General features: G+C 39.1%; 2 protein-coding genes across 15 annotated transcripts in view; both read left to right on the plus strand.

The window, feature by feature from the left end:
• The window catches only part of LOC132141079 (nuclear receptor corepressor 1-like), an 87,382-nt gene extending 69,789 nt beyond the window's left edge, over nt 1–17,593 (plus strand). For 8 of the 14 annotated variants that reach the window (XM_059550274.1, XM_059550273.1, XM_059550276.1 and 5 more), the window contains 20 exons: nt 70–253; nt 596–700; nt 811–891; nt 1,163–1,389; nt 1,537–1,867; nt 2,017–2,247; nt 3,212–3,409; nt 4,061–4,210; nt 8,476–8,631; nt 8,722–8,881; nt 10,358–10,824; nt 12,011–12,124; nt 12,266–12,408; nt 12,488–12,726; nt 13,389–13,523; nt 13,783–13,901; nt 14,055–14,108; nt 14,230–14,457; nt 15,238–15,411; nt 15,505–17,593. In XM_059550274.1, coding sequence (XP_059406257.1) covers nt 70–253; nt 596–700; nt 811–891; nt 1,163–1,389; nt 1,537–1,867; nt 2,017–2,247; nt 3,212–3,409; nt 4,061–4,210; nt 8,476–8,631; nt 8,722–8,881; nt 10,358–10,824; nt 12,011–12,124; nt 12,266–12,408; nt 12,488–12,726; nt 13,389–13,523; nt 13,783–13,901; nt 14,055–14,108; nt 14,230–14,457; nt 15,238–15,411; nt 15,505–15,713 — 3,705 coding nt within the window. In that variant the 3' untranslated portion in view covers nt 15,714–17,593. The remainder of the gene's footprint in view (nt 1–69; nt 254–595; nt 701–810; nt 892–1,162; nt 1,390–1,536; nt 1,868–2,016; nt 2,248–3,211; nt 3,410–4,060; nt 4,211–8,475; nt 8,632–8,721; nt 8,882–10,357; nt 10,825–12,010; nt 12,125–12,265; nt 12,409–12,487; nt 12,727–13,388; nt 13,524–13,782; nt 13,902–14,054; nt 14,109–14,229; nt 14,458–15,237; nt 15,412–15,504) is intronic. The other 6 variants (XM_059550281.1, XM_059550287.1, XM_059550283.1 and 3 more) reach the window with 4 other exon arrangements.
• Nucleotides 17,594–18,956: 1,363 nt separating this feature from the next.
• LOC132140374 (uncharacterized) lies at nt 18,957–20,474 on the plus strand. The gene is made up of 4 exons (XM_059549164.1): nt 18,957–19,300; nt 19,404–19,772; nt 19,877–20,002; nt 20,334–20,474. The coding sequence occupies exons 1-4, from the start codon at nt 19,231–19,233 to the stop codon at nt 20,387–20,389; spliced, it is 621 nt and encodes a 206-aa protein (XP_059405147.1). The 5' UTR covers nt 18,957–19,230; the 3' UTR covers nt 20,390–20,474.
• Nucleotides 20,475–22,607: the final 2,133 nt, after the last annotated feature.

Below are 22,607 nucleotides of genomic sequence, written 5' to 3' on the forward strand. Positions count from 1 at the left end.
TACTGTAGTATTTGAGTCCTTTTAATTTAAACTTGTGTAGTATTTCTCACTCTCACTCTGTCTTTGTAGGGCACTCCTGCCCTGACTCAGTCCAATGTAGCAGCAGATCTGTTGAAAGGCACTATTGCTAAACTGGCCACAGAGGACCTGAGCAGCCCAGAGAAGAGCCGAGCTGAAGCTCGCGTTATCTACGAAGGCAAAAGCGGACACATCCTCTCTTTTGATGGTCAGAGCCAGAGCTGCTTCCTTTCTGGTGTGCTCTTGAGAACAGTATACCCCAGTGATATTGAATATTTAAGTTGTTTTTGTGACAATGAGTTATTTTAATATGCTTTTTATGTTTTATATAGTTTATATTGTCAAAAGGCTAAAATTATAGTGTGATCAGTTTCTGCTGTATTTCCCGGCACAAGTGGTGTAGGATGGTGAAGTGCTTCTTTTCAAGGGCTAAATGACATGTTTGTTAGCAGTGCAACAAGAGCAGTTTCTATTTTTATGGAGCGCCAGAGCTTACCAGGAGTTTATTTTGACATGCTCTATTGATGTTCTTAGTTCATTTTATTACCATAATAAATCTCGCTCTATGTTCCAACAGCCATTAAGAACTCTAGAGAGGGCACTAGAAGCCCACTCAAGCGCTCATATGACATCATGGAGGGGGCCCGTGGACACCCAACACGTGAGACAGCACCTTATGAAGGTTAGTCATGTTGTTTATCGGAGAATAATAAAGCACAAAAGATTTCAAGTGGAGAGTGTGTTTGCCACTAGAGAATCTTTTTAAAGACATTTTTCCTGTTTTCCTGTCAGGTTTGATCAGCAGAGCTTTGCCAAGAGAAAGTCCTCACGAGTCCAAGGATCGAGCCATACTCACAGGATCCATCATGCAAGGTAATGCTGATGCTTAAATCCCACTTCCTTACTTCCATTCTGAAAATGTCATTTATTTTTTATTTAATACAAAATATAAAGACTAGATGTTTTCAACTCTAGTTGATTAGTATGTATTAGTATAAAGAATTGCAAATCATTTCAAATAATAATACAATGCAAAATATTTCTGACAGCTAAAAGAGCCACATAAGGAGAAAACTATAACTACTATAATTTTAATAATTGCACAATTTCTGCATCATGCTTAATCTTCTCTGCCATGTTTCAGGAACACCAAGAGCCTCTGCTGAAGTCTATGATGAGACGTCCATGTACGGTAAACAGATCAAGAGGGAAAGTCCACCCATACGCTCTTTTGAGGGAGGCATCACAAAGGGTAAACCGTATGAGGCAGTGAACACCATAAAGGAGATGGGCCGCTCAATTCACGAGATTCCCCGTAAGGAGACTCAAGATAGTCGTAAAACTCCAGTTCTGGAAGGATCCATTACTCAGGTACTTGATTTGAGACTGTTAGTGTTTCCCACACTGAAATGTATTTATGAAGAACATTCACAAATCTCATTCAGATCAGTCAAATTAAAGATGCCTTCAGACAACAGTTTATCGTTCTCCTAATTTTCTTAATGTGCATCTTTCCAGGGTATTCCTCTGAAGTACGAGAGCAGTACTGTGAACCCGTCCGCCATCAAGCACAATGTTAAGTCTCTGATCACAAGCCCAATGAAGATCTCACACTCTGCCATGGAGGCAGCTGAGCGTGAGAGGGCCAAGTACGATGATGTGAAGTCGTCCGAACGAGTCCGGCACACCTCTGTAGTGAACTCCACATCTGTCCTTCGCTCCACACACACAGAAGCGGGAAAATCTCAGCTCAGTCCAATCATGTATGAGGACAGCAATGCACGCAGAACCCCTACATACACCGGCACCTCCATATCCAGAAGTTCACCTCTGCTGCGAGGGCAAGACGGTATGAATGCAGCATCTCTCATTTACCCTTTCAATTGTCCCCAGACAGTTGTTCTCATAACAATTAAACCCTGATCCTTAGCTTATGCCTAGCAGTCAATTGTACAGGTCATTGAACTGATTTTTTTCATTTTTTTTTTTCTCAAACAGGAAGTATAACAACAGGTAAACCAGCTTCTCATGAAAGGAAGAACACACTGACTCCAACCCAGAGGGACAGTGTGCCCGCCAAGTCACCGGTGTCTGGGGGTGAACCTCGTGCTTCTCACAGCCCGTTTGACCCCCACCATAGACCTGTGGTACCTGGAGAAGTGTACAGGACTCACCTACCATCACACCTGGACCCCAGCCTCGCTTTTCACCACAGAGTCCTCGACCCAGGTAATTTAAGGCATTATGGAACCTCCTTAAGAATAAAGTTCTTTGGATTAATAATGTAGTTCATGTAATGTGGTTCATGTTGGTCTTTTAAACTTTATAAAAACTTTTTTCTTTTCTTTTTTTCTGGAAGAAGCATTAAAGGGTTAGTTCACCCAAAATGTTAAATTCTGTCATTAATTATTCACCCTCATGTCGTTCCAAACCTGCAAGACTTTCTTTCATCTTTAGAACACAAATTAAGATGCTTTTTATTCAATCAGAGAGCTCTCAGACCCTCCATAGACCGCAACACAACTGCTATGTTCCCAGGTCTAGAAACATAGCAAGGACATCGGTAAAATAGTCCATATGACATCAGCGGTTCAACCATAATTTTATGAGGCTAGGAGAATACTTTTTGTGCACAAAGAAAACAAATTTAATGACTTTACTCAACAATTCTTACTGATTTTAAAAATGTCTCTTATAGAACAGTCTCCATTTAAAGTCTCTGTAAAGAACATAGTATTTTTTTTCTTTTCTTTTTTTTTACTATATTAGAAAATAATAATAAAAAAAAAACAGTAGTTGTTTTTTTTAAATCTGACCCGTTGATACATTACTTAATCGGGCTCAGAGCACATGGCTAGTGGGCTAAGCTTTGCCTAGGAATGGAAAATTTGTGAATTATGAATGAGTTCTGTTCTGAAACCATGCTTTCTACAAACAGGCTTGCAGGAAAAACAGTTCATGCGTCACACACAAAATTGATTGATGTTCCGTGTAATGGTTCTCTCTTAAAAGCACTATTCCTATCTCATTGGTAAACATTATGTTTTGGTTTTTCAACCTGCTCTCATGCATTAGATAATAGCATTTCCTGCTCAACTCTCCACTACTGTGGCAAATCCACAGCATTGACGTCAAGATAAGAACAGCTGTCTTTTCACCACTCGTCCTTGTTGTCCTCTGTACATTTCAACAGCGTACATGTTCCCACGGCAACAGTCGCCGACCGGTTACCCCAACACATACCAGCTGTACACCATGGAAAACACTCGGCAGACCATTCTGAACGATTACATCACCTCGCAGCAGATGCAGGTCATACCGCGCCCTGATGTCACGAGGGGACTGTCCCCACGGGAACCGTCCATTGCCATCCCATACCCACCAGCTAGAGGTAAGGGGCATGATTGTCTGAATGTGTATGTTTGTTTGTGAAAGTGAATGAAAGTGTAGTCTGTAAATATTGTGTTTGTGTGAACTAGTGGCATCCTTTTCCAGACCATCAGAAGCAAATGACCCTCAAGCAAATTCTTATTGCACGTGAAAGTTGTTTTTAATTCAAAACAATATTTAAATCCAGGACTGGGGCTGTTCCCTAAACATCCACTAGACCCATCTGTTAAAGAGGCCCACATTTTTTTTTATTGGTTATGCATGTTCAAGAACATCTACAGGAACAAGGTTGCCTGTTAAAAGTTGAAAAAAGAATTCCTAGTAATTCTACAGTTTCAATCTGAAGGAGTTTAAGCTCAGACCTTTAGCAGGTCCTGCTGTATACATCTCCAATCCACATTGCACCATTTTTCTAGTTTTGATTTTGTTTTGCTTAGTAAAAACCAGCTTTCAGCCTTGGTATCTTGTTATATTTAGTAACTAAGGTCTTGATAAGATGTTAATGAGCTACTTCAAATTTTTAAATTCCTCTTCTAGTCTCTTAGTCATTAGATATTTTTTTAAGATCAGTAAGAGGGTGTTGGCTCTTTAAAATTGAAGCTGATTGGTTTTGGATGCTCACCCTCTGGCCCTTTGCTTCTGTCTGTAAAAGGAATAATTGATCTAGCCCAGATGCCACCTACCATCCTGTTACCTCACCATGGGGGGACAGGTTCCCCCTCCCTGGACCGCATCACCTACATCCCTGGACCTCAGACCCCTTTCCCTCCTAGGGCATTCAACCCTGCCTCCATATCTCCAGGTGAGGATCCCACCCCTCCTCTCCTATCCAACACCTGAACTTCCCCTTCTAGTCCTGGAGGTGGTGCTTTAGAAACTCGCCCTTCGCTGCTGCTCTGAGATCAGTTTTGCTGTTTTAATCGAGGCTCTTTCTTCCACCTGAAACTAACTACAGCTGTTTTCTGCATCACTATGGTGGCAATGCTCTGCTACTAAATCTACAGCATTGTGGCAAAAGTAATTACATGTCACCTGATGTATGAGCTTGTCTGAATTGATTGCTGCGATTTATTGTTACAATACAAAAAACAACAATTCTAGATCTTTTTTGGTCCTAAAACCTGTACCTGACCCAAATCGCTTCCTACCCGAACCAGATGTGCATCATTTATTATTTTAAAAAGAAAAACCCGATTTGTGACAGACAAACCCGAGTCCGACTGACCCGGCAGACTTTTTATTTTATTTTTGGAGCTGAATGCAAAAATCAGTGATGTCCCAAGACAAAAATTAGAAACCCCACAGCATGTGTAGGTTTAAAAGTAGTCCCATCATCTTACCTTATTTGTAGATGAAATTCTAAGATTTTAACCCATTTTAGCAAATAATGTAGCCTTTGTAATACTTTGTACAGTTGTACATTTATGATATAATTGTTGGGGGGGGGTTTTTAGCAAAAGTGCTTTTTTTCCACAAATCCCCAAAAAATCTTGTTAACTTTAAAATTTGTCAATCACACATTAAATGACAAGGAAATTTATGTTGATATTAATCTCCAGGACAGTCATTTAAAATTACTTGGAACCAAAGGCTACTAATATCACACACGACCCATGGCTTAAGGCACCCATCAGTGTGTTAGACCAAAACTTGTTAATGTCTTGTTTTTTCTATCTAGTGTGACTCTGAAGAGCTCAAATTTATATATTTTTTCACTGGCTACTAGCGAAACCAAACATGCAGCACTAGTTTAGTTGAATTCACAAACAAATAATTATTTTAATGAATCAATCAAGAAGATGCACAATCTGTTCAGATCAATTTAAAGATTTAAAGTTTGTCTTGGGAGCGCAGGTGGTCTGAAGGTGAGTAGAGCTGAGGGTAATTATGACAAGTGAATCTCAAAAAAATTATATTGCTGGATATATTTGCTATCTGTGTGAGTATGCTTTTCGAACTGTTTAATGGCTGCGGTGTCTGTTATTCTACAACACCAGTTCTGTGCTGTTCTTTTTAGCATCATTCCATGTGCTGTCTTGCATATGGTTTGAATCTTGAACACGAGTGCATACAAGACATATTATAGTACATAGAGATGTTCCGATACCCTTTTTCTCTTCCCGATACCGATTCCGATACCTGGGCTCAGGGTATCGGCCGATACCGAGTACTGATCCGATACCTGGGTGTGTATCTGTATATACAGCTGTATATACTACTAGCCCTGTGTAAATTTCTAGAATTATTTTATGGTGTGCTCCAGACTTATCCCTTGATAAAACATGAACAAATACATGGTTAACTACTGTATTTATTACAGTATTTTTATTATCTGACATGAATTTGACAGTAATATTATTTAATTTCTTAAGCGAAAAAGAACTTCAAATGCAGCCAAAAATCTAACACCGCAAACTAAAAAAGGTATTTTAGTATTTTAGTTTTACAATATTAGTGTATAAAAAACTGCAACAAATAAGTCTAGGAATATAAAAAATTCTATATTAATCAAATAATCTCTTTACAACAAAACAAGTAAAAAACAAGCAACCGTCTAGGCATAATTATTATTATTATTATTAATAGAGACGTATTATTACTACATAGAGACGTAGCTAAATCTACTGTAGGCTACAACAGTAGCTTAATATATTGTCAATTTACTCGCCATGAAGATCTTTGAGTGTCTGTGTTTATGATATGACAGTTTTCTCAAATGAAACGTTAAATTCTCATGAAGTGACGGTTTATGCGTTCATGTCCTCATATAGTGACACACGGCAGAAGCCACAAAACAGCGAGCTCCCGTGCATCTGCGCCCGTCTCCCACAGAGATGTAGACTTTGCAGGAGTAATATTTAAATAGTATTTTGCAGTTTAATATTCACAGACACTAGTATATATATTCGGCTACAGTCTGGAGCCCTGCGCTTAGACTAACACGGAAGCGACTGAACGCAGCTGCGGGTAACGAATATACTCAAACTTACTACCGGTTCTACAGAGATGCTGGTATCATCACATTTTAAAATTTTCAGCACCGTCTTGGTAGTGAAGTGCCAGTACTTGTGGCATCCCTAGTCGCCGTTTTACTGTCTGGTTGGTCCAGTCTGAAATACTGCTAAACAGCGGACATACTGCTAACCACTGATCTGTAATATTGAAGCGGCTTCACTGTCTGTTGGCAGTTTAGAACGCGATGAGCGATCCAGTCATATATAGATCAGTGCTGCTAACGCGTTTTCATTTCTTCTTCGCTGCTCTAAACAGGGGTTGCTTGTGGCATTACAGCACATCGTCCTGTGTTTGCAATGCATTCTGAGCAGCGAAGAAGAACCGTGCAGCGGTTAGGCAAAGCTAGCGTTCATAACTAGGTCTTGAAAATGGTATCGGATCGGTATATGGGTTCATGTACTTGCCGATGCCAGAATTTGTTGTGGTATCGGAGATATTTCCGATACTAGTATCGGAATCGGAACAACTCTAATAGTACACATTATTCACAAGAATAGTTAAAGTTTATTATTTTGCTTTGTACCCGTTTTCAACCGCCAAGGTGCTGGTGCGCAAACCACATTTGCTGGCGATTCCAGAAAAAGGCAGCTATCTTGCTGATCTTAAACAAGCAAGCTTAATGTCAGATTAAGGTTTAAGATTTAAAGACAATCCTAAGTAGTGATGCCCATATTTTTACTCATTTTTTTTGTCAGTCTTTTTCGGCTTGTTCGGCTCTGCAGGTACTGATTCTTCTGTTGTGTCTGCTGGTGAAGCATAGTAATAAGTGTCTGCATAGTCCATGTTTATTTTTGCTCTTTACTCCACCACACAAAGTTACGCTCCTATAGAGGAAGCAGCCAATAAGCATGAGGATTCTTTTAACTTTCAATGAAACATATTTTAATATGGTTAAGTACATTGAGGTGCAAACTTTTTTACGTGTAATTAAAACATAGTAATCTGAGTAGTCCTAATCTCTTCTGAGAGTTTACCATTTAGATGACTCTTCACCAAAACACAGTTTATTTAATAACGTATAAGGGGCCGTTCACATATCGCTACTAAAAACACTTGGAAAACGCTAGGCGTGCCACTTTCACCTTCTTTCCAAAGCGCTCGGGCAGTTGCGCCCCTGAGGCATCTGTCGTTGCTAAGCAACCATGACCTGCTCTCTCCATGAAGACGCGGAGATTTCAGCAAAGGATAAATGGATTTGCAGCTCTAAAAATCGATTGCAGTAGCTCTGCTACTAAATTTATTTCAAAATGGCAATCCATATACAGCTATGGTCAGCTGTTCCTTCATCTTGTCCGAGCTTTCAAAGTTGTTACGGGAAAGGATGAAGCTGATTGGTTGGTTCTTGTCACATGACCCGCGGTGCGCTTGCGTCATTCTGAGAAGTTGAGATGTTTTTAACTCGATGCGGTGCGGAAGCGCCTGGAAAAAACGGGCATGGCTGGCATGCAACGAAACTAGATGGCTTGATTCTAACCAATGAAAAACCTGATGCAGTAATGCACAGTTCGAAGACATCCCATTATATGTTGTGTTGCTTGTAACACATTGATTTTATTTACAAATATTGTGTGTCCATTGATTGGTTAGCATTGTATTTGTTGTAACCTCTTGACTGTTGTAACAAAACCAGATTGTGATTGCATAAAACACTGAAAATAACTTGTGAATAACCTGGTGTTCTTGAAATACTTCTAAACAAAGACAAAGGTGAGGCATGTTTGTTTGTGGGAAGCTTTTGTACTTATATAGTTATTTATGTTATTATTTGTCTTGGAGAGTTTGCAATTCCCCCCACCCATGGGAATTAGCAATTTCAGTGGAAAAGGGGTAATAATACATGCTAACATGTATTAAAGAGAATGCCTTGGTTGATGGATTAGTGCCTTGTTTATTCATATACATTTGTATATCTGTGCAATTTTACATCACTGATATCATTCTGCTATTCCTAACAGCAGCACAGCTGGCCCTCTCAAAAGTGCAGCAAGTGTAAAGGGCCTTTTTGGTTGTAACCCCACTTTTTGTGTGTTTCCTGTTCTTCACTCCTCACAGGACATCCTGCCCATCACAGTGCCACTGCAGCTATTGTGGAGAGGGAGAGAGAGAGTCAGAGAGAGAAGGAACGCGAGAGGGAAAGGGAAAGAGACCGGGTGCGAGAAATGGATCAGAGAGAACGGGAACGGGCATCGGTGGAATATATGCGTGGAGGTAAGACTACTCCCAAGGAAATTATATCACCAATAATGGTCCTTTCTTCTTGGTCTGTAACAAACTGATGTATTCTGACAATATTTTCAGGACTTGTTTATTTTGCAGGTTCTGAGCAACCTGGCCGACCAGGCAGCCGTAGTTTTCTGCGTTCCACTTCACCTTCTGTGAGATCACAGGAAGGCGTCGTCCAACAGCGGCCGAGCATCTTCCAGGGCACCAACTCCAAGAGCGTCATTACACCACTCATGTGAGCAATGCACTATTTATGACCACAATCTAATAATCATTTACTAGTTTTATTATTAATAATTACATGCTCACATTAACTTTGTTTGTATTATATAAACTTTATATTAACTTACTGTATTATAAACTTATAAACCATTTTTTCAATTCAATTCAATTTTAATTTTTATCTAATTTGTTTTTATTTATCTATTTACTTTTTTTGGCTTTAAAGGGATAGTTCACCCAAACAAAAAAATACAATTGTGAAAATGAACTAATGAACATATTTTTAACTTGCTCGAAGCATAAAACCTCACTGGTTCTCAAACATCAAGCAAGTACAGTTGGCCTTCTGCTTTCCATGTTTGTTGATCAATGTGTGCATGTGAATAAAAGCCTAAATATCTGGTCATCAGTGATCATACCTATTCAGAACACTTGGGTTAAACCATTCAATTCATTTGGAATTCTTTTGCTGTCACGTATAAAATGAACATTTTATATATATTAGGGCTTGCCCCGCCCCAGACCTATGTGGATCATCTGCCATTTCATACAGTCAATTGATGACTAATATGAGGCAGAGCAACGACTTACTGTGTGATGGAGCCTAGAAAATGTCCCTAAAATTCAAAATATGGAGCAAAATTCCGTTTGAAATTCTCATATTTAGATCACATTAAGAAAAATCACACGATAAAATATCACATGAGTGCAAATGTGATACTCATACTACAGTTTAATAAGAAGTAAATATTGTTATTTTAGACACAATGTTGTCTGTTTTCTCAATTTTGCCAACCAGAAGATAAAAACAAAATCAGAACTGTTCATCTCTAAACAACACACAGTGGCATTTCATTTCTTAATCCACGTTTTGAACGAATTGGGTGAACCATTTGGCGGGTTGAACCATTGGCCATAGTCGTGTTGGCTTTGAAGTGGCAATGCACAGACCGATCGGTGTATGACATCAAAGTACCGCGAGAGCGATTCAAAAGCATAAGGAGTCGTCTGCTCTCAAAGCTCTTGCGGTTCTTTGATGTCACACACCGGTCGGTCTGATGGTGATGATCCGCTTCAAGTTGAACAAGCCTAATCAACAATTCATAAAGAACCATTTTCTTCACTCCTGAATGAATCAGCCATTTGAATGAATCGAATAAATGACTCGATTAAGACATTTACCACCACCTACTGGCAGTTTTAGCTTCTGCCATCATTTGCTCACATGGTCCAAAAGAATATATGTAATAAATTTTATCAAACAAAATATTTCTTGCTGAACCTACTTTTTGTTTGATGCTTTGCACAACAATGACTATAAATTAACTTTTCAGAGTAATTTCTCCAAATTTGATGTGCGATTTAATTCGATTAATTAATCACCACATCGTAATTAATTAGATAAAGAATTTTAATCGCTTACCAGCCCTAATATATATATTAAACTTATTAAAGCTCTATTAAACTTATCCCTGTTTTGGTTGTCCAGGCAAATGCCCTCACAAGCAGCTGCATCTCAAGCCAGCCGATACAGTGCAGCTGATGCCCTCGCCGCCCTGGTGGACGCTGCTGCCTCTGCCCCGCAGATGGAGGTTGCGAAAGTCAAGGAGGGCAAGCATAGTAACAGTAGCTCCCGGGAGGATGACATGATGACATCACGACGAGCAGCACAGGAGTCGCAAGAGGTGGAGCGTCGTTCCGTGCAGTCACCATATGGGGACGTGTCACTTCCTAGTGGGAAACCTCCCCATCCTGTTTATGCAGATGGTGGAGGAGCTGCAGGGAGCAAAGAGAAAGCCCCACCGACCAAGTCACGCATGGAGGAGGAGCTACGCACACATGGGAAGACCACCATAACTGCTGCAAACTTTATTGATGTCATCATCACGCGCCAGATTGCCCCAGATAAGGATTCCCGTGAGAGAGGCTCACAGAGCTCTGACTCCTCCAGCAGCAGTGAGTGCCATCAGATAGAATGTCTTTATTTTATTTTATATATGTTGAGTAATAATAATGATGATCAGTTTACTAACAAGGTTGCGTAACTCTGTACAGTTTATGACTTGAGTACATATCATCAGACTTAAAAATAAAAAAAAAACAACCCTACAAGGCTACATTGTGAAATATTATTACAATTTACCAGAACTACTTTCTGATCAATTTTAAGATGTGATTTTATTCCTATGAGTTTTAAGCAGCCATTTGTCCAGACTTCAGTGTCACATGATCCTTCAGAAATCATTCAGATATGCTCATTTGGTTTTCAAAAACATTCATTTTTATCATCAATGCTGAAAACAGTTGTGCTGCTAAATGTTTTTGTGAAAACTGATATTTTTCCAGGATTCTTAGATTAGAAATAATAATGTATTTGATATACTTTCGATTTATTTAATGCATTCTTGCTAAATAGAAGTATCCTCTTTTCAGAAAGAAAAATCTTCTTGGCTACAAACTTTTGAGCAGTAGTTGTCACAAAGCAGAGCAAACAGGAAGTGATATGTTTCACCATATGCAGGATTTGTGCAATTTGGTCACAGTGCCACCAGCATCTTTATATCCTGTTCAGAGGCAAAAAGAATAATTCAAGAAACTGAACAACATAAAAAAACAATGTCAAGGCATATAATTAGGGATTTGCTAACAGAGGGCATTGACAGGACACTTAATAGGATTGCTAGTGCCATTGAGGCCATGAGACCTAATAGTCTTAGCAAACCTTGATAGCACAACCTGTGACCCAGCTGGAACGGAGACTGACAACAGTCACAAACCTCTGACCTCAGATTTGACTGGGTAATTCCATTAAAGGGAGTGTAGCTCTTGGCACAGGAATGAAATCGATGCCAACTTCTGGGTAATCTGCTCATTTTTTTATGCCACATTGTGGGGATGCCATGATACACACTTAAGGTTTCAATATTAACATAGATATTAACAGATGGATTTAATTGTAGCAATGATATGTTGTCTTCAAACAACTTTTTTGTTTTTCTGTTGAACACTAGCAAGTGTTTATTTAGATACAGGTTGAACACAGTGTGCTAAGGGTGTAGCTAGCACACCCTCTTCTTACAATACTAACAAACCAACTTTATTTACTTAAAAGGCTGTAACATCATGTGTATATGTCGTTCAGTGTCGTCCAGTCGTTATGATGCTCAGGGTGGAATTGAGGTGATCAGCCCAGCTAACTCTCCAGCCCTAAGAGAAGAGAAGAACGAAGGCCATTTCCCATCAGAAAAGAGCTCAGGTGAGACTTCAGATCCCTGAATCTTGTTAAATATTTCAGGAACACATCCAGGTTATATTTCACCAACAAAAAGAAAAAAATTAGTAAATAGTAAAAACGTTTACCATTTAAGACTGATCTATCTGATCTTATGTTTTATAGGATTAAGGTTTGACCTTAACCGGTTCAGGATGTCGGTAGATTCAGGACCATCTGCACCTCAACAGCCCCCTTCCTCGCAGGCAGACAGTTATGGGCCTGTCCCGAAAACGCACCGCATCATGACCTTAGCTGACCACATTTCGGTAAGTCCCACTCATACTCTTGATGCTTTGTCACGTCACTCCTCTGTCATTGCCCTCACTTTTTCTCTCTGTCTTGCAGCATATCATTACGCAAGACTTTGCCAAGAGCCAAGATCTTCCTCCATCATCCAGCTCGCTGCCTTCCTCTTCATCCTCCTCCTCACTCTCCTCCACTTTCAGCTCTGGTATGGGAGGAGGTGTAGGTCGAGTTAAACCCCATAACCGCTATAGCCCTGAAAACCCAGCTCCTACTGCACACCACCAGAGACCACCAAGCAGAGTATCTCCCGAGAACTCCTCCGATAAACCCAGAGCCAGGTACATATGAACACAAACACACAGTGTGTAAGAACACCTCCAAACATTTTACTCAGTCTTACAAAAACATTATAATGGCCTTGCTCTACCCCAAACTTTTAAATGATGGCTTATGTAAATATTTGTATATGGGCACACCCAACAAATGGTTTCTATTGAAAACACTGTAAAGGTTCACTTAAAATTTGGGTGCCCCTAAATGCATGCTAAAAGTTTTGTTATCTGCCAAATAATAAAAAAAAACAATTGGGGGGCAAAGTTAGATTCTTTTAGTCAATCACAAATCTTGTAGTTTTTGCTCATTCACAGGAATGGCATTCATGGGCTTTTATGTAAAGTAAGAAGCTGAGAGCATAATAGTTAAATCAGATCACTGACATTTTAGCTGTACAATTGTGACAACACTGCTCTTTTGCCCCGTCTCTAAATACAACATTGTCATTGATACAACAGTGTCTTCACCGGCAGGTTTTGAAAAAATAAAGTTGATTGGCCACATCTGGCTGAAGTTCTACAAGGACTAACATTGCTTACAGTCTCTTTAAATAATCTGTGAAACCTGATCTGAGATCTTTTGGTCACTTACACAAATCCTTCCAAAATGCATGAGATGCTTTTTACACACTGAAAACAGTGAAAACTTATCCATCTGTCTCTCGTAGGCCAGGTAGGTCTCCTGATCGAGGACGAGGACCAGAGAGCTATGAGCCCATCTCTCCTCCTCAGGGTTATTCTGGGTTGGATAAACAGGACGCCTCTGTAGTTCAGAGACGAGAGCAGGATCTCCCTGAACAGAGGTAGAAATTAATTTTCTGTTCCATTTCAAAGTATAAGGCTTTATTTATCTTTTTTTTTATTATTATTACATGTCATTTTTCAGGCTTTTGTTTAGAACGATGAAGAAACTAAAATGAAAATGTAATAAAATAGTTTAAATGCAATGTGGACTGCCTATATACCTGAAACTGTTGTCTGTTTATTGTCTGATATTTTGGGCTACCCAGATTTCCTATGACACATGCACTGTGTGACCTTTAGACCTTTCTTTTGTGTCAGGACTGACTCGCGGTCACCAGGCAGCAGCAGTTACCTCCCCTCATTCTTCACCAAACTGGAAAGCACGTCTCCTATGGTTATGTCCAAAAAGCAGGAGATCATCCGGAAAGCAGAAGTCGGTGAGTGACAACAGCAAGCCCGTTTTCTCAGAAACTGACATTCAAGTTTAGAACATTTACTTCACTGCATTGATACACTGATGTATTTTATTTAGACAGTTGCCACTTGATTAGCACCTAATTCTTATTCCCATTTGCTCCTTTTCTCAACAGGTAATGCTCAGCCAGGCACAGAGATCTTCAATCTCCCAGCAGTAACATCATCAAGTGAGTTTCACAGCATCATCAGTATGATTTATGTATTTTCATTTGTTTGTGTTTGTTATAGTTTAAAGACTGAAATTGGTTTTCTGTGCTTCCATTATGTGCATATATGTTTGTTCTACAGACAGTGTAAACCCCAGAAACCACTCGTTTAGTGATCCAGCCAGTAATCTGGGTCTGGAGGACATCATCAGAAAGGCTCTGATGGGGAACATGGAGGAGAAGCAGGAGGAGCCGCAGCAGCAGCAGCAGCAGCAGCAGCAGCAAGCCCAGCTGGGGACAGGAAACAGCTCAGGCAGCATGAGCAGTATTTCAGACGGCCGACAGGAGGCCAGCCCGTCCCCTAACACAGGTTCATACTCTACAATCAAATCAATGAACATACATTTTCCCTAAAACAGAAAAAAACCTACCAACATGCTGAACTTTCTACAGATTGCTTTGTGGTTTGGCTAATAGCTGCAAAAAAGTGTTATCGGTGTGTGATAAATACCCAGCTAACACTGGTTTTCTGTGGGTTATCACTCTGGATTAGGGCAGTCACATCGTTTATCACAGACAAAAGAATTCATGATATTCATATTTTCATCAAATCTATAGAAAAGAAAAGAAATAAATCATGCCATGCCAAATGATGATCTGTCACATTTATCTTTGTTTTCTTCTTTCTTGGCAAATTAATCTCACTCCAGATATGAGTTTAGGGAGGTGGAGAGAGAGTTTGTAACTGTATAAAAGTTTCTGAAAACAGCTTGCTGTTGATTGGCACTTCCTACAGACTGTCTCAACTTTTGTTTTTGCTAAAAAAAATTGTAAAAAAAAAAAAAAACACATTAGCAAGATAATATTTTTTACATGCACGTAGAGTGTTTTGCTTTTGTCTGTCATCACTTCCAGCATGCTTTGGTGCGTGAGTAAGATCTACAAAATGCGTCATTGTCGTCTTTCAGTTTTGTAACCGGTGGCAACCAGCGACAAGGTGTGATTTCACCGCCTACTGTGAAAACCAGAGAGTAAAATATTGTGATACCTCTGCTCTGCTCTGAATGTTTTCATTCAAGACCAGACCAAATCTGTGTCTAGGACATAAACCTCACTGCTGACATCTTTGTCAATCTTTATGTTTCCACAGCAGGAAAGCAGAAGCTTCAGAGCAAAGCTAGCAGCAGGAAATCAAAGTCTCCTAACCCAGGCCAGGCGTACTCTGCTGGAGAGCGGCCCTCTTCTGTGTCCTCGGTTCATTCGGAGGGCGATTACCACAGACAGGCTCCCACCTGGGCTTGGGAGGACCGACCTTCGTCCACAGGTGACCGCCTTGATTGTGTATTGTTAGATGAAATTGTTTTGTTAGTGACATTAGTTGAAAATTAAGATGTTTCTCTCTTTCATCCTGCTTCAGGTTCCATGCAGTTCCCCTATAACCCCCTGACGATGCGCATGCTCAGTAGTACCCCTCCCACCTCCATGGCCTGCCCATCTCCCTCCATGCAGTCCCAGCAGCAGCAACAGAGTGGCACCTCTGGCCCCGTGGCCTCAACACGTGCATGGGAGAGAGAGCCACCGCTTCTGTCAGAGCAGTACGAGACCCTCTCAGACAGCGACGACTGAGGCAGGGGCCCGCCTCCCTCTCCTACACAAGAGTCCACGCCCCACTCCTGTTCACCATCGCCCTCCTTTCGCTGTCTTTCTGAATCCCACTCACTGCCATTTGAGAGTGAGATTCTGCTGGGAAGGAGGATGCACGTTTGGTGCTACTTTGGTGCCCATTGGTGGTCAGAGCGAGAATTGCAGAGAGCCACTGATTTTCAGGATTAAATCCGATGCTATGATTTTTTTTTTTTGGCCCATTAGGGATGAGAACTAGATAAATCCCAAGTGAATAGAGACGTGAACGTCAAAAGGATGAAGAACTTGTAAAGAAAGAGACTTGTTTGCTGAAAATGTTTTTGTAAAGATTTTTTTTTGTCTTAAAAAAAGAAAATCAATGTCTGTAAATAGAGTAACCTTTTGCTGTGTTTTTCCTTTAGCTCATTTTTTTTTTTCTTCTTCTGCATTTTAACATTGCTTTTTAAATTCCAGTTGGATGGATCGGTGGGTGCAACAAGACACTGTGGAGATTTTTGTGGTCAGTCGGGCGAAGAGCGTTAAGCTTCCAGCATCTGACAGTAATGATCTAATCGAAACTACTCCAAATAAAACGCAAAAAGGACTTCATTACCTTTGTCCCTCCAGATTCGGAGCCTGTCTGTGCAGCACTGTTGAGATGTTCTCTGCCCTGTTACTTTAGGGAGGCAGTCACAATCATTCGTCAGCTGTATTAGGAGGACAAAACATCAGCCTTTTCTGGTGTAGGAGCTTGTCTGATTCACTTCGACCTGAGATGAATGTTTCTTCTGTTTTTCTCTCTCTTTTTCTTTTCAAATTCTAGTTTTCAGTAGTGGCCTGTTGCAGATCTGATCGGAGTGTTTGGCTTTTTTTGTGGTTGCTAACTGTTCTTACGGCCTGTTTTCTTAGAGGTTGTACAAGGTCCCCCACCCATCCCCTGTAACCTTTTTGCTTTTTGAAGATGAATTTGTTTCTGCGGAGAATATACTTGTAAATCCTCTTTTACTAATCATAAAGGAGCACGTATGACGTGTATGTTCTATCAACTTGTGATTTTCTTAGACCACAAAGCAAAAATACAAAGATAAAAAGAGGAAGTACCAAACTTGATACATCTCTGCACCATTGTTGCACTTTTTTTCTTTAGTAATTTTGAGAAGCTTCAAATCATACTACCTGTAATCTAATTTATTCAATGTCATAAAGAGGTCTGGGACACTTTCAGATATATTCATGTTTCAGTCTCTTACTCCATCTGCATTTTCAATTCTTGGAAATTTGAGCTAGTATAAAATCGGTACCATTTATCTTAGTTGCTGCTGAGTAGCAGCACTCGATCGAAGTTCTGAATATCTCGGTCTGAAAGTGAATAAGCTCAGTTTTAGTTACTTGCAGAAATAGTTAAATGTGATGGAAGCTAATGGAGGCATCTCTTGATCTTTTTCCCCACTTCATGTGCTTCTGCTTTGTTCGAATAACACCACCTTTAATATGATGGATTCGTTTTATTCAGAAGTCAAAAAAAAAATGTTGAGCTTATGTTTGGACTTTTGCTTGTACTTTTATTATATTTTTCAGCATCCTGTTTTAACAGGATGTCAAGTGTTTACAAATGCATTGACAAAAAATGGTGAAACTTGAATATTAAAGAGAATTTTAATTGCTCATCACATCAGTCTATTTTACAGTCCAGCTTTGCAAGGGTGACTTTCTTTTTTTTTCTGGTCTGTTCTGAATCAAGACTTGGAAAAAAAAGTAACTTGTCCCCTGGTTTTGAAAATCCAGTGTTTGTGTCACTGTCTCCTTGGTAGTGGATGAGAAATGTGCAGACCAATCAATAAAGTAGAACAGAGCTCCTCCTCTCTGAAACAAACAGCGCTGTATTTCCTGTCTCTACTGTGTTTCTTTCCAATCAAATACCAAAAATTCAAGATAATATAGGAAAGAAGATTCTGGAATGACATGGAGAATAAAAGATGGCAATTGGCAATAATTGGGGTATACTTCCCTTTTTAAGTTCCCCAGCATCACTTCTGAATGCTGCAGCATTAGAACAGAACTGATTATTATAGCATCAGATCATTTACTTAAAGGGGTCATATGATGCTACATGCACATTTACAAGTTGTTTGAAATGAAATGTGTGTTGGCGATGTGTACACAACCACCCTAAAAATATAAAAATCCAACCAGGGTTTTGAGGTGTTTTTTTTTTTTTTTTTAATCTACTAAAATCATTAAAACAGGCCCCGCCCACAACTGTGTAATCGACATATAGTATATATAGTGTTTTGGCACAGACTGGACTGGTGTCTTACCTTAAACCCGCTCTCAGTGATCTGTCATCAGTCCAAACCGCTGGAGCAGATCGATCAGACAAGAATGTCTCTGAAGTGACTGAGGTGTTCTGTTGTTGGATGTTACAATGAACTGCTGTCGTCATTTCCTGACATCTGAGCTGCTGAAGACAGTGGATTACATGTTTATATATATATATATATATATATATATATATATATGAGAATACACCCCCGATCTACATAAATGCAGCTGATTTTACTGGGTAAAAGGGGTGTTTTTTACACTATAATTGATATATTTTAACCAAACTAAGTTACAGATTTTTCATGAAGCTTTTGGAAAATTGGCAACCTTTGACATTTCTAAATCAGGTTGATGCAATTGTTACTAAATGTTTACATAATTTTCTACACAAGTAACTCTGCTTGACACAGAATAATAGTAGTTTTGGCTGCTAGAAAAAACTAAAATATTGTCTTGGTCAGTTTGTGTAAATACAGGCTATTTAGAGAATAGCTGATGGGATGTTTAGTGGCCTAATAATTTAAAAAAATCTCTTCCTTCCTCTGTGTGGGAACTTTAATGTTTCTGTCTTCACTGGTAGTTGAAAAGATGTTTATTTTAATAGAGAATTTGACACATTATGTACTGCCTGTATACCCTGTGTTTTTAATGTAATTTTTGTCTTTGTCCCTTGGAGTAAGTTCTTCCGGTCAACATACTTGTAGTTTAAACAGTAGTGCACAGTGCTAACAATGCCAACATTACGGGTTTGATTCACAGGGAATGCAAGAAAAGAATAAAAAATATACTTTAAAATCTAATATACTGTTACGTTATAGCTACTTGCATTTCTTTTGAGTCAAAGTTTAAGAGTAATTGCAGTTGAATTTATTAAAATATAATTGCCATGTTAAAACCATAAATTGACACATTAAAGTAAAATTTGTTTTTTTCAATGTAGATAAAAGTCAGATAAGTATCTGACTGGCCTGAGGTTAATACTGAGTTTTTGCTGTTTATAGCTTTACATGCCAATAAGAATCTCATTGGTTGAACAAAAAACTGTCAGAAGCAGAATTCACACATTCATCGTCATGTGTGAAGACTGTTATTTGGTATTGCTGCTTATTCATTCGTGAACACGGAATGTGTTCTATTTGTGAGGAAATTACACCCTTTCTCACTTCTACTGCAGCGTCAGTGATCAGATGAGACCATGAAGGTGAGAGAGTATTTCTCTGGTGTCTGGATATTGTGCCGCTGCTGCTGTCTTGTCTGTGGCAGAGGTCAGTAAATTTTCTGAATTTTTTCAGTTGTTCATTTATCTTATTTGACCCTTTGAAATGTGCAAAATATAAAAGTCTTGTCCTTTTCTAATCTTTCACACAGGTCAAGGTGTGTGCAGTGTAGGGAAGCTCATTACCAGACTCTATTTAACCACAGAACTACAGTCTGAAATCCTGCTGCCGTGCCTTTTTGAAGCAGCTCTCACTGGATCAAACCTGGACAGGAGTTCAGTTGCTGTGTGGTCTCAGATTACTGAAACCACTGACATCATTGTAGAGATCCAAGTACATGGTACTGAAAGAATCTGGAATAATGGACACAATAGAATTACGGCATTCCGTGATGCTGCTGCTGCCTCTGGAAACTTCTCCATCCTGATTAGAGATGTGCAGCTGTCTGATCTGGGGCTCTACCGCTGTGAACTCTTCAGAGATACCAACTGTTCTCTGGGCTATAAAGAGATAGAAATCAGTGAGTATTTAAATTCTAACTCTTTACAAGGACATTAATAGACTATTGGTGTGTAGAAACCTGATATTGTGTTATAAAGTGGATGTATTTATGATCTTGATCAGGTCTGGCTGCTGTTGAATTATCACCGCTCAATAACTGGCAGCTCATAGTTGCAGCAGGAGGAGGAGGAGGAGGATTTCTGCTTCTCTGTCTGATCACTGTGTGTGTTTACTGTACATGGACAAAACGTGAGTCTCATAAATCTGCTATGAGACCTGATGAGTAAATTGTATTAATATTATAAAACAAACGGTAACCATTTAAAATAATTCACACAACACACATGCTACTACAATACAGCAAATGAAGTGAAAGTCGCATGTTGTGAAGACAAACAAAACAAGTAAAAAATCCTATTTGTGTGATGACAATATAATTCTGGGTCAGACTGATTTAATTCAAGACACCATAGAATAGTTTTCAATTTAAAACTGCTCTAGAATGCAGATGCTTAAATCTAAAGAACATATTGTGCAAAGCTTCATATCATTAATATTTTCTCTTAACATCATCTTTCAGGTCCAGCAGTTGATGCGCTGACCTACACAACAGTTGTCTATGAGGGACTGATATGAAAGCAAGAGTGCATTTATATCATAATTAAATACAATGATACAGTAGCCTGTCATTTATAAACAGTACTGTGTGTAAAATGCATTGCTTGTCTAACATATAAACAAACACATCTCTAATTTCCAGCCTTTCCTGAATAATGGAAATAAAACGCCAAACTGCAAAACCAGGGTATATCAATATCAGCTGTTTTTGTGTCATATATTATAAATGTTGCAGCTGAATAAATGAAGTTTCTGAATACTTCTCAGCATCTCTCTCTTTCTTTCTGCTCTTGTCGAGAAAAAAGCAAAAAGACTAAATGCTCACAGGATCATTTATTCAATAGTCATTTCTTTTAGAAGTCAAGTGAACTATGTTTAATAAGACAGTGGTGGCCAGAATGATTAGGACACTAGTATTTTCACCAGCTGAAAAATGGTTTTAAGTCAGTTCTTTCTTTTGCTGTAGTGTGTCAGAAGGAAATATGTGTTTTACATTTCCAAACATTCATTTTGCCATTTACTGTAACCATCCAGTGAGTTTTTATTATTATTTTGCACTAGGTGTCAGTGAATCATCTGATCATCATCAGTCTGTCTGTAATGACATGAAGAAACCGAACAAACTGAGACAGACTCAATCAACGTCTCCAAGAAACCTGTCTGCAAAGCTACCTGAAATACTATGCACAAGTGCACTGAGGGCAAAAGCTGCTTTAAATGCAAAGGATGCTCACACCAATTGTTGATTAAATGTAGTTAATAGAAGATAAATGAAAAGGGAAATCTGTTTATGACATTATTTTTGATAGTACCCTCGTTTTACAGCAGTTTTACACAAGTGCCTAAAATGTTTAACAGTACTGGAGCTTTGCAGGTCTCTTGAAGCATCTTGGAGACGTTGCCACAGTTCTTCTGGATTGAGTCCGTCTCAGTTTGTTCTGTTTCTTCATGTTATTCCAGACAGACTGATGATGATCAGATCGGATCTCTGTGTGGAGAGCTGGCTGTCGCCAAACTCCTTGTGCAAACAATAATCTCACTGCATTATTACAGTTAATGGAAAAATGAATGTTTGGAAATGTAAATCGATATTTCCTTCTGACACACTAAAGCTAAAGATAAAATTACTGACTTAAACACTTTTAGCTGGTGAAAACACTAGTGTTCATTTTGGCAACCACTGTAAACTAAAACTAACATACTGATAAACTAAACTAACATTAATGAATATTCCATCAAATGTATGTTGATCGTTTTTAAAAAGTTCTTGAGTTCAGTTTAGAATATCAGGGTCTCTTTCACTGTGAACACAGAGGAGCCATTGGCATCAAACATCGGTGAGACAGTGCTTATTTTTATTTAGCCAGTCTGTGCGTTTTCCAAAAGATAGACTTAAAAGTTCACAGGGTCTGAACACAGCTCACAGATAGTGTAATGCTTTGCAAGATGTAGGTGTGAGTGAGTAGCATCACCTTAACCATAAAGCTGCAATAGGCAAGCTGAGGTGATGTTCCCATGTTACTTCTTAAACCATGTTACCCTCCACAGCACGCAGTCCCACTCATCGCCATCGGACAGAAAAACTTCTGGAATAACAGGAGTAGATCAATTGAAGTGTCAGTTTGCTGTTGGACAGTGATTATTTTTATATCAAATTTAACTTATTATCCTTTGAAGTATTTTATTTTCCCTGAGAGATGAGTCACTTAAGATTCTCATTCTTACCTGTCTTTCTCAACACACCAGTGTGTATTTCAGTATGACAAATACTAGGGATACAAATTTGGAATATAGAGCATAGCCAGGCTATACAGCCAGAAAGTTACTTGGCTTTATTTGAACTGTTCTTCTATATTTTGTATAATTTATTTTTATTAATTTATCCTTTGGGTGAATAGCAAAGAATACAGAGAATACATTTTGGTTTGTAGCTATAAAATGCTTTATTCTTTAATGTGTAAATCGTTCTGTGATGCTCTTCATGATGAAGTGTGAAATACAGAATTGTTTTGGACAAAGACGGATAGTTTGATAACTTCTGATTACTTTATCCATGTTCCCGGTGTCTAGCAGTGTTATATATGTAGGTCTAAAATGATGTTTTTCTGCTTTTGATGGTTGTCAGTGAATTTGTTTTGTGGCGAAGGCGACCGACAGAAGGCTGTTTGTGGTGATAACAGCTGAAGTGTCATGTGAGATGTACTCAGTTTCACTAGCTATTCAAATGCAACAAAAT

Source organism: Carassius carassius, chromosome 5 (genome assembly GCF_963082965.1).
Source record: "Carassius carassius chromosome 5, fCarCar2.1, whole genome shotgun sequence".
Taxonomy (NCBI): Eukaryota; Metazoa; Chordata; class Actinopteri; order Cypriniformes; family Cyprinidae; genus Carassius; species Carassius carassius.

What these genes read in the sequence shown, in the direction of transcription:
- LOC132140374 (XM_059549164.1), top strand. Translation starts at nt 19,231, where the DNA reads ATGAAGGTGAGAGAGTATTTCTCTGGTGTCTGGATATTGTGCCGCTGC. An exon ending in CTATAAAGAGATAGAAATCA is followed by an intron (nt 19,773 to 19,876) that starts GTGAGTATTTAA and finishes GATCTTGATCAG; the next exon opens with GTCTGGCTGCTGTTGAATTA. An exon ending in TTACTGTACATGGACAAAAC is followed by an intron (nt 20,003 to 20,333) that starts GTGAGTCTCATA and finishes ATCATCTTTCAG; the next exon opens with GTCCAGCAGTTGATGCGCTG.